Source organism: Labrus bergylta, chromosome 14, assembly GCF_963930695.1.
Source record: "Labrus bergylta chromosome 14, fLabBer1.1, whole genome shotgun sequence".
NCBI classification, from domain to species: Eukaryota; Metazoa; Chordata; class Actinopteri; order Labriformes; family Labridae; genus Labrus; species Labrus bergylta.
In genome coordinates, this window is record NC_089208.1 from 7,761,615 (window position 1) to 7,773,456 (window position 11,842).

At 41.4% G+C, this 11,842-nt stretch overlaps 1 protein-coding gene across 1 annotated transcript; it reads left to right on the top strand.

The window, feature by feature from the left end:
- The first annotated feature begins 670 nt into the window (after nt 1-670).
- Nucleotides 671-11,229, top strand: riox2 (ribosomal oxygenase 2). The gene is made up of 10 exons (XM_020628072.3): nt 671-730; nt 1,672-2,118; nt 3,521-3,640; nt 4,941-5,069; nt 5,690-5,793; nt 6,008-6,110; nt 8,078-8,240; nt 8,358-8,446; nt 9,028-9,135; nt 9,613-11,229. Exons 2-10 carry the CDS (start codon nt 1,678-1,680, stop codon nt 9,763-9,765), a joined length of 1,410 nt encoding a protein of 469 aa, XP_020483728.2. The 5' UTR covers nt 671-730; nt 1,672-1,677; the 3' UTR covers nt 9,766-11,229.
- Nucleotides 11,230-11,842: the final 613 nt, after the last annotated feature.

The following is an 11,842-nucleotide window of genomic DNA, read 5'->3' on the forward strand; positions in this document are numbered from 1 at the left end:
CAAGGAAACAACATCACCATAAAGAAGAACTACATTTCTCTGTTTTCTTTACTGCTTCTTGTTCTTTACCTGAGAGTCCTGCAGTGTTTGTACCTTTCTATTAAAATAAGTCTTTATTGGAGTTCTGTGTTTAGTTTTTAAGGTGTATTTTTTTTCAGCTGCATTATAAGACTCTGCCTCTCTTTCATGCAGAGTCTTAATGGACTCTAAAACATGGTGCTGTCTCCATAACCAGCAGGTTAAGCTGCAGGTGTTTTAGAGGACGTCTCTTCAGAGGGTTCCTGTTGATAGTTTTGCTCTGTTATGTTTCCACCCGGAGGAGCAGCATTTGGAGCATAACTAACAACAGGTCATTATGTCGCTGACAATTTATAGTTAGGCTACAGATTGCTCTATCTGTAAATCACCAACTTTACAGACATTTGGGTTTTGTTGCATTATTTTTTTTTTAGGTTGTTTTAACATTACACAAAAGGTTAATTTTCACTCTAGGCTGCAGGTATGACAAAGGTCAACAGCTTTGTCTATTTAATTCAAGAAACAAAAGAAATGTAGCCTACATGAAGCTGAAATAAAGCTGTTGAAATCATAGACTGTTCACATTAAGGTTAAAAAAAAAAAAAAAAAAAAGACACATTGGTAGTCTACGTTTTTGTTTCCAGTCGGACATATTTAGTGGGACACAGCGCGCTGGGTTCACGTGTAGCAGTGAGGGACCCATGACAGAGAGGTGAGTGAATAATCACTGCTCTGCTCTTACATGTCAGACTCAGGACTGTATGCGGTGTAGACCCACTAGCCTGCTTTACACCTGACTTATTTTACTGTATAACCTCCTGTACACGGTGCACAGGGTGTAACACCTGTGTGTGTATCCGACTCACTCTGCAGGCTTTAAACCTCTGTTACACACACACACACACACACACACACACACACACACACACATATCATCAGACATGTTATGTTATGAGGAGAGGATAAAGATTCATTATACTTTCTCTGTTTTAGCTGCTGAATCAACATCTGAATTGTATGCTCTTTAAAATGAGTAGATAGCGACATCTGGTGGCAGTAACACGTATAACAACCCCTGAAACCTGCTTTAAATGTGGATGTTGTTCCCCATAGACTGTAAAGAATAAAATTGACCCCATAACGTTTAAATGAACTGGAGAGTGATATCACTTTTTTTTTTTTTTTCTTTTTTTTTTTTAAATTAAGAATAAAAAGTATTCACAAGTTTTAACAGAATATAATCTGTTGTTTATTTTATAATTCATATGCCTGCCCACAAAAAAAAATGTCAGTGCTTGATTGTGCTCTTTTCAAGCAAGTCAAAATTGAATGCACTCATGTTGTTGTTGTGTGGCTTTACATTTCAGCAGACCATCTACTTTATATTAAGCACATTTGTCTATAGTTATGAATAATCATGTTATGCTACATTTTTGGCCCATGTGGTGCTGAGCTACAAGCTTATCGAAACATAGACCAACTACTGTAATTTTTATGAAACAACAGTGAGTAGTCTGATGTGACCAGAGGCTTTCGATGAGTGCCGACATAGAGAACAAAATTACTGGGACTTTTAACTCTGTGGAGTAATACCGTCACCGTTTCACAGTTTTTCCAGATTCCTCTGACTTTGCTCTCATCCTGTCTCCTCAGATCAAAATGCCGAAGAAGAGCAAGGTCAAGAGGCAGAGCAGTGAAGAAGAGCAGCTCGCTCCCAAACAGAGCCGAGTGGAGCCCGGCGACCCCCCCGCTCTCCTCTCCCCCCTGAGCTTCCACGGCCCTGCAGACCTGTTCAGCAGCCTCCTGCAGCCTCTGAACTCAGACACATTCTTTCGGGAGTTCTGGGAGAAGAAGCCACTCCACCTGCAGAGGTCTGACCCCTCCATAGCCGCCTACTACAAGTCTCTGTTCCAGCTGTCGGACCTGCAGGCTCTGTGCTCTGAGGGTCTTCAGTACTACAGCGATGTCAACGTGGTCCGCTGCATCAACGGCCAAAAGAAAGACCTCAACAAGGAGGGCCGTGTCAAACACAGCGTCCTCAACAAGAGCCTGCTCCAGAATAAAGCCACCATCCAATTCCACCAGCCCCAGAGGTTTAAGGTGAGAGTCGGGATGCTAATGCTAATGCTAGTCCATCTATCAGCACAGTTGGCCTCGTCCTAAATTCTATCTGGACCAGGACCTATCAGTAGGAGTGCAAAACTTTAAAGTGGATCCACGATCTGTTCAGACCACCCTCCACAGTTCAGCCACTGGAAGATGTATCATCATAATGTGAAATAAATGTAGTGCCACTATACCCCTCTGCAGAGTCTCAGTGAAGAAAGCAGCATTCAATCCATTTAATGTCGTCGAGCAAAGCTTGCTCGCTCAGCACATGTACTTTTTAACAATCGTATGGAGGCCTAGGTTGTGAATTGTGACTGCACCGTTTTGATTTAACTCGCAGAGTGTGAGCTCTGAGGTTGTGCCGACAATCTGGTCTTTTTGTGTGAGCGTATAAATTGTGAGCTTTGGTCGAGTGTCTTCAGTGGGTTTAGTCGTACAGTGTGAGCCGACATTTCATCCCCAAAATGTCTACGATTGTTCAGTGTACGCCAGGCTTCAGTGGTTGCTGTAAACATATATAATGTTAGCTCGCGCTGACATTGAAACGGCCAACTCGCTCAGTTGGTGGAGTCGATCATCTCTCAACTGGAAGGTCAGGGGTTTGATCCCCAGCTCCTGCGGCCACAAGACACTTAACCCCCAGTTGCTCCTCACTGTGTAAAAGCTCTTGGAGTAGTTTGAAGACTATAAAAGTGCTATACAAGCTCAAGTCCATTTTGCAGCTACAGTAGAACCACTGGGCTTGAGCTTGTACAGCGTTTTTCTAGTCTTCTGACGACTCTTCATACGCCGCAAGTCACACTTAAGTGTCCATTAGTGCGATTATTAATCCATTCATGTTAGTTGGACAGCAGCTCAGGAGAAGTGGAGGTCCATGTGAGCCTCGTGGATTCTGTTTAATGTTCATCACAATGCAGTGTTTCCCCTACCATTGTATTTGGCGGCGCCCACCCCCCCTAAAAGTCAAGTAAAAAAAAAAAAGATTTAAAGATTTATTTTTGGGCTTTTTGTGTCTTTATTGTAGAGATAGGACAGTGGATAGAGTCGGAAATCAGGGAAAGAAGTCATTTAAGGATACCTCTCCGATAGAAAAGGACAGCTGTCATTAAAAGTAACACATGAACACCAAGTTTCCTTCAAGTGTTTGTGTCGTTGTGTCGGCTTGTCCCCACCCCCCCAGTATATGGAGTATATGAGTAGTGATAGTTATATCGTTTGAAATGATTATAAGCAATGAGCAACAAACACTCCTGTGAACTTCTTCTTAGACATGTTTGACCTCAGGCCAACAAAATCTCTCTGTTTCTTCATGTCCTCTCTCTCTCTCTCTCTCTCTCTCTCTCTCTCTCTCTCTCTCTCTCTCTCTCTCTCTCTCTCTCTCTCTCTCTATTAGGACGAACTGTGGAAGATCCAGGAGAATCTGGAGTGTTTCTTCGGGACCTTGGTGGGCTCAAATGTCTACATGACACCGGAGGATTCTCAGGGTCTCCCAGCTCACTACGATGATGTCGAGGTACCTCTGGACTACACCAGTCTAAATGACTGAGCCCTGAAACCACTAAGCCCCCCCCCCCCCCCCCAGACATCTTCTTACAGCAAAGTTTATTTTAAGTTATACCAGAGTGTTTCCACCATGTTTTAAGTGTTTTTTATTTTTAAACGTATCAGGAGAACAGGATTACAGTCACAGTCTTTTTATTCTTTATTTTATGGTTTATTTGACAGGGTCAGAAACAATACACATACACAGACAGAAAACAGCAATCCAATTCCAGTATCATTGTGTTTATAGAGGATGCTAATTTGTGTAAATTAGATAGAATTTACCACAGTTTTGAGTCACAGTTCAGCTCATATCACGGTTTTGAGCAGTATTTGATCGTGTTTTATGAATTTGAGTCATACCTGGACTGTGCTATGGTTATAATTCAGAGTTAGATCTTTATCAGAGTTTATCACTTCTTTTTCTTCCATGGTCTGATCGTATTACGGTTTGGAGTCTCAGTTTGTGTGGCGTCTTGTTTCCCTGCACAGCGTGAGTGTGAATCAACTCACACTTTGATGTGGGAGGCGCTACAAGTCCTCCTGCTCCTCTGCTTTCCATCCATAACTGATAATGATCTGCATGATGACCACATTCTGTCTCACCACTAGAAATACACATTTTCACCTCAGTGATCAAAAGTGGCAGGCTGCGCACGACTAGTCGGTCCATTAATTGGCTAGTAGTCACAATTTTATGGTTGAAATTATTTAAATCATTTTTCAGGGCTGACGCGTAAAAAGGGTTTCGAGGGGTTATTATACTATCAGAACAAGCAGCATGTGTTTTAAGATGAAATTATTTTATTTTAGCTCAACTACATGGCCCCTCCTCTGTCTCTTGTCAACTTTAGCACGTGACATGCTAACATGCTGAATGAATCATTCAGTGATACTATATCAGTGTTACACTTCCAGCTGTAGTCCTTTTAGGGACGTGCCGGAGCAAACCCCTGAACACAGCAAGTATTAGAGTAAAATAATCAGCGTTCAAGCACTCTGCTGCCACCTTCATGTGCAGCCCCAACAGTATCACTACGGTAACACAGCAGCAGTCCAGTCATATCAAACCAGGATGGTCTGCACAGTTTCTGCAACATCTAATGGTGCTTAGCTTTAAATGGTCAGTTTCATGTTGTCATACGTTCAGAATGTTTAGCACTACAGTAACCTGACTCAGTGAGTGTTAGATCAGCAGACAGCAGGTACATTGTCCGAGTCGTTCTTTGCATTTGCATTCTTCTCGTGTTGATTCTGTGTTTTCTGCTCAGGTTTTTATTCTGCAGCTGGAGGGACAGAAACACTGGCGTCTCTACAGTCCTACTGTTGCCCTGGCAACAGAGTACAGCGTGGAGTCAGAGGACAGGATCGGCAGCCCCACACATGACATCACACTGAAGGTATGTAGGTACCGAATGTGTATAGATAACTATGTAAAGTTCCAAAAGATATTGCATGAACTGTCTCAGTTCCTCCCCCATGCTTCACTTGGTCTCTTCTCTTGGATCCAAACATCTTACACTCTTCTGTCCTCATCGTTTCTCTTGACTCTCTGCTCTGTCTACTGTCCACTGTCTTTCTCATTTCTACCTTTTTCACTGGTCGTCTCACATTTAGCTTCTTCTTTGAAAACATTGCCTTGATTCCAGCATCAGTCACCTGTGGTGTAAAAGTCAAGCACCTACTGGAGTATGATAAAGGATCACACTTGTGAGTCAGTTTGTCCTGTGAAGGAGCAGAACATGAGATCTTCAGTTTCCTGGAGGTTTCAAACATGAAGCAGCCTTCATCTCTTTACAAACAGATCACACTGAAAAGTTTTAGGAGAAAGTCCTTCTCTTGCAATCAATACAGATCCAGTTTCTCAGCTTCTTTATTGCTTTCAACACACATGTTTAGTGTCATATGTCATCATGGTTTTCTTTGTTTATCATTAGTGCAACAAGCATCAGTATCATCTGAAGTGTTTTCACAGAGAAATGTTTTAATTCACAACCAGTGTTTGTTGTCTTCTCTTCAGGAAGGAGATCTTCTGTACTTCCCCAGAGGAACCATCCATCAGGCCAGCACTCCATCAGGAGTCCATCACTCCACCCACCTGACCCTCAGCACCTACCAGAGAATGTAAAGACCCCCAGACACAGTAACATTAGGGTGGGGGGCAGTGTATCACAGGGGGGCACTGAAACATATAGGGGGCACAGTGTATAACAGGGGGGTGGGCAGTGTAACACCATTGGGATCATGAACTGCTAAACTATGAGTTAAAGGAGGTCTCCATGATTGGACTGCATAAACTCAAGGATTAATACTGTTCTGTGTACCTGTCCTCTCTAAGGTCATGGGGAGATCTGCTGTTGGATGTTCTTCCCAGCATGCTTTCTGAATCCAGCAGGACTGATGTCAGCCTGAGAGAGGGCATGCCCCAAAGAATCCTGCTGGTAAAAAAAAAAAAAGTCATTTCTGTTTACTCTGTTAGAACGTGTGTGTCATGGTCAATGAATCACAATTTGAAAATACCCCAAAGTGCCACATTGAAATGCAAAGACAGCTACTAGCAACACAGGGTGACACATCAGATTACAAGGTGGGCCCTGGCCACCCCGACCACCCCCTGGATCCCCCCCCCCCCCCGCCCCCCCCCCCCCCCCCCGCTGCCAAGGCATCATCACGCTCATCACTACGCGTACAGAGGTGACTGTGGTGCAGCATTATAGATGCAAGCACAGGAAACTACACTCTGAAAACTACACTTGCACTTGGTACAATCTTTGCCAGATTATTCTAATTACATTATCACAAGATTACCGTTCAGCATACGGTGACCGAGAATTAAAGACAATGATGGGCTCACCTAGGGCAACAAAAGACGCCTCTTTCTCTGACTGGAATAGATGTTCACTGTCTTCGGAGTGACTGTTTTGTTATTGTAACCCTTATTACTGTTGATTTATTCACCTTATATGCCAAATGTATTAGTCATACATATTCACCTAAAGCTAACTTCAGTTGTTTTGTTTGTGTAATTCTAAAAAGAGCAAGCAGATCTCTGACAGAGAAGTAAACAACTCCTGGTACAAGATTGGTGAAGAAATCACAAACACACATGTCACTGTTTATAACAGAGGCTGTTTATACTCTGCTAGACGGGCCACTTAAAAAAACAATTAAGAGTATACCCACTTCTTTAGGCACAGCTACACCACTGCCTGCTGCCACATGTCTTACAGTGTGTGTCCTTGTGCAAGATACTTAACCCCTAGTTTCTTCCGCTGCTCCGTCAGTTAGTTATAATTTCTAATTTTTCATAGTTTTAGTGTTTTATCTTTTTATTATTTTTTTGTCAGTTTCTGTGTTTGTGTCCTGCTCATCTCACAACCAATCAGAAATCATCATCTCTTAATCTCACATCAATCACTCAATCTTTATTTGTGTAGCCCCAATTCATAAAAAATGTTATCTCAAAGAGCAGGTATGAGACCTTACTCATTGTTTTTTTTTTTTATCTACAAAAACCCAACAAACATGACGTGTGTCTCTGGGATCTGATGTGAAATTCTAGTGCTGAGTGTTAAACAGTTTACAGACAAGATTTCCATTACCGTGCAGCGTTTACATTGAAGACATAAGTACCTTTTGTTTCTTGGCCCATAACATCCTCTGGAGTAGCGTCTGTTTTTAGTTATACAGTTGCTTTACTCTGGCTCACTTCACTGATTTATTTGCAATTAATGGAATTAACTTTACTGAAATAACACTGAAATCATGATGCAGATTTTTTTTAAAGTCCAGTTTTGTCAGGTCTGTCATTAGGATGAAAAAAAAAAAATACTTGTTTGTTGGATGGAGATCTATGACTCAAGTTGAAATGTTTGATCAGTACTGATTGCTAGTCACACTTTTATGCAGATTTCTATTAGAGTTGTATAAATAACTAGAATACTACAGAAATGAGCTGGTATGTCAGGTAAAACATTCCACCTTTTATTTGACATCCAGGCGGACTGTTTTTCCTCCACATGTCAAAGTCTGCTGAAACCTAATTGGTCAATACAGCTTGGACTACAAATGTACTACAAACTGAAATAGGAACACTTCCCTTAAGGAAAATCCAGATCTCTCTGAACAGATTCTATATTTCTATGTAGAATCAGTAAATGGAGCTTAGTGTCCTGTCTGTGTGTTCTTTTTGAAGCACTTGGGGCCACAAGCTGTTATGAATGAAAGGTGCGATACAAACAAGGATGAGTTGAGTTGTTTTTAGCAGTCGGTGACTTTGACTCACTCAGTGAGTGTGACTAAGAGCAATAGCAGCAGGTCCAGGGTGTTACACATCCACACTGCTGCTGTCTCTCCTCTCGAGAGGGAAAACCATCCTGATAATGTGTTTGTGCGTATGCGTGTGCAGGGCAACGGTGGAAGTGAGGACACCTGCAGGCGGCTGGCAGCTCACCTCAGGTCCCTGGCTGATGTGATGGAAACGGGGAAACTTGAAGTTAGATGCACTCACCTGAAGAGAGACTTCATCACGAACAGACTGCCTCCATACAGCGAGCAGCAGATCGCTCCATGTGAGACTCTTTCTCCTTCTTTCAATATGACTCAATATGACAACTTAAGAGTCTAAATGTGTAGCTGTGTGTGTGTGTGTGTGTGTGTGTGTGTGTGTGTGTGTGTGTGTGTCACAGCTGGAAGGATCCCTGCCCTGGAGGATGTGGTGTGTTTGAGGTTTAAAGAGCACATGGTGATAACAGTGGAGCCCTCCCAGCAGAGAACAGTGAGTCTGTTTTAAGTTTTCATTGAGACGTTAAAATGTGTTGCCTGTAAAAAAATTAATAAAATGTTTTCATAAACTAAACCTGCACACACAAGACTGAAACACACTCTTGTATGTCATTGTTCTCACAGCAGCCATAGTCTTTCCATACTGTTTGTATTCATTAACATGATATGCAGACTTTAAGAGTTGATAAGCCCTTTTGTTGGCTAATTGAAAAGAGAATATCAACTTTTTATTTACCACTTAAAACCCTGACATTGGTCATTTCTTTCAACAAAAACTGTTCAACCTCAGGAAAGAGATTATTCAAATCAATTAACCTTAATGATCCTCCTGAAAGTTAAGCTCATTAGGAAAAACTTCAACATGAACAAGTTACACTTTCTGGTGGCTCAGTGATATAGTCAGATGTCTCTCAACCCGAATGTTGGGGATTTGATCTCCAGCTCCTGCAGTCACAGGTTAGATTTTGAAAGCGACGACCTGTCACAACAGGATTAACTGACAATTTCTTACCAATCATTGTCTGAGTTTGAACTGCACTGACCAGCTATACGTTATGTGAACGTGTGTTTTAGGAAGAGGCCACAGAGCAGGTTGTGTTTGTGTTACACTCCCTGAAGAACCAGAGGGAGAGCCACATGATGGGTGAAGGTGATGAAGAGGAGGACCGGGATATCTCCAGGGTAAGATTTCAGTCACTGATTCCTCAAAACACTTACCCACAGGTGTCACCAAACACCGGATCAGCAAATAGAACAATTGAATTGCACCAACCAGGTTTCAGCCTGTAGAGGGCAGTTGCTATTTCTAACGTAATATGTAGGATTTTAAGACTTTGAATTCAAATGTGGAGATTTGCTGCCACTACTACTGTATGCTATAATCAGGTTTTCAGCTGAAAAAAGTTGTCTGGTGATTTAGTTACTCTTAAATATTATCATCAGAGTAAGCTGTCACAGGAGGACCTGGACAAAGTTCCTTAATGTCCACATCTGCCACGTGTCACCACAAACACCTGTACCTCTGTTAGTTTGGTTTTAACAGTTTGTTTACCTCTCATTCTGTCATCATGTAGTCTTTTCCCTAGTTCCTCAAATACCAGAAGTCAGTGTATTTGCTAATCAGTGTGCGCTTCCATGTGTGTGTCTCTGTCCATGCAGGGTCTACAGTTCCCTCTGTCCCACCTCCAGGCCCTGCAGCAGCTTCAGAAGGAGGAGCAGGTCCCCGTGGTCCAGCTCCAGCTGCACTCACAGGAGGAAAAACTCAGTCTAGTCCTTGCCCTGTGGTCGGAGTGCCTGCTGGTGGCGCTATAACCCAGCACTACATCTATTTTATCATTTTATTGTCTTTCTTTGACTCTGCGTGTTCTTTACTGACTCCTCTTTAATAAAGCCGACGCAGGTCCAGCCCTGACTATGAATGTTACATGCTTGGCAAAATTGAGGCATTCAAATGGACTACTGCTCTTGTTCCAGAATACAAACACTGACAAAGTAATGATTTGTTGATGGAAGTATGTCTGACTCCACTAGAGGAGGTTGTGATATACCACCCTAGCTACGATTGGACTGGTTCTGGTTGACCTTACCGTCAAGTTAGCAAGTGGCAAACTGGTTGTATGTTGAATGGTGAAATCATGTACTTTTTTTCATATTCTTTGCTTTACCCTTGGTACAAATGCAGTGCACGCTATCCCTCTAGCTTATTGTGAAATCTGAAGGCAGACGACAGCACATCTTCTTTTATGCTACGCATTTATGCTTTTCAACTGAAATGATCTAGTATGAGGAAATAAAAGCATGAATATTTGATTCTGTTTTGTTAAAAGATTAAATTGACCTGATCTTTGAGGTGTTTCGAGGTTGATAAAAAAGCAGGATTAAATAGTTTCTTGATGTTTTGATTGAAACTTAGGTCACTTTCAAATGTAACTCCCAAGTTTCTAACAAGGCTTTTAACATTTGAGAGTAGTGGGCCGAGCAGTGGCTGGATCTGGTTCCGACTATTCTCAGGTCCAATAAGAAGAATTTCTGTTTTGTAGGACAATAGTTGTAAAACGTTTGTGACATCCTGTCTTTTACAACAGTTAAACAGCTTTGAAGTGTAGCTGCTTTACTGTATTTAGTGGGTTTTAGAGATAAATATAATTGGGTGTCAACAGCATAACAATGACATGAAATGTTGTGATGATGAATGATATGACATAATGCGAACATGGCAAAACAGAATTGGACCAAGAATTGATCCTTGTGGTGTGCCACATGAGGTCTCTGCAGTATAAATGACGAATTAATCAAAGAGACATAACATTTTGTGTTTAAAAGAGAGGAGGAAAACCAGTCAAGGGCAGTACCAGAAATTCCTACCCCATCGTGTAGTCTGCTTATTAAAGTAACATGTTCAATGGTGTTGAAAGCTGCGCTAAAGTCAAGCCACACCAGTATGGAGCAGTATGCAGAGTCAGCTACCTTTCATGAATCCTAAGTTATCCATAGAGAAGTTTCTGTGCTGTGTTGTTTGCAAAACCAGATTGAAATTTCTCAAAAATGCATATGTTGAGTCATTTACAAGCAAGAGAAAATCATCCTGCAACTGTATTATCTACATGTGTTAGTCCGACATGGACAACTTTGACTTTTAGACGCACTAACCTGTGTACATGCATTTAAACAGTCAAGTTTTGATCGTTTTACTCAATAAATCAACTTTATAACTAACTTTTACAACTTAATGTGAAAGCATTGAGTTTCTATAAATATAAATCTGATGTGAGTGCATATGGATGTCCAGCTCCTTTCATTGTTTCTTCTTTCAGACTCCATCTCACGTCACAAATTGTTCTCACACTTTTATAACAGTAATACGATTAATTATCATAAGTTTGTTTATTCAGCCCTTATCAACAAAAAAATCTTAACAATAAAGAGGATTACGTAAAAGGGGAACAATGGTAGACTAAAAGACACAATAAAAAAAATGACAAGAAAGCCCTTAGATGAGTGTAAGACTTTAGAAGTGTTTTAAAGTGTTGTAAAAGAAGTTGTATAAAGTGAGGTTGTATCGCCGCTGAAGGAAAAAGCAAGTCTTTACCTGTGATATCACTTTCCTGGATACTAGAAGCCCTGACATAACTGCTGTCGCTCTCTCAGGAGCTATATGTCAGTAAATGTTAACTCATGGATTTGAAGATTAGATTTCATTCATTTTTTTTCCCTTTTTCACAGTGAAGCGACTGTACTTCAGTAAGTGTAGTGAGCATTACTGTTAGTGATTTTAACTAAGTAAGCAGATAACTTACGATGAGCAAAAAGTTTAATTTCAGTGTGTAGAAAAGCTGAACACCACTGTGTCTGCTGTGATTACAGACAGATCTGAACACCACTGTGTCTG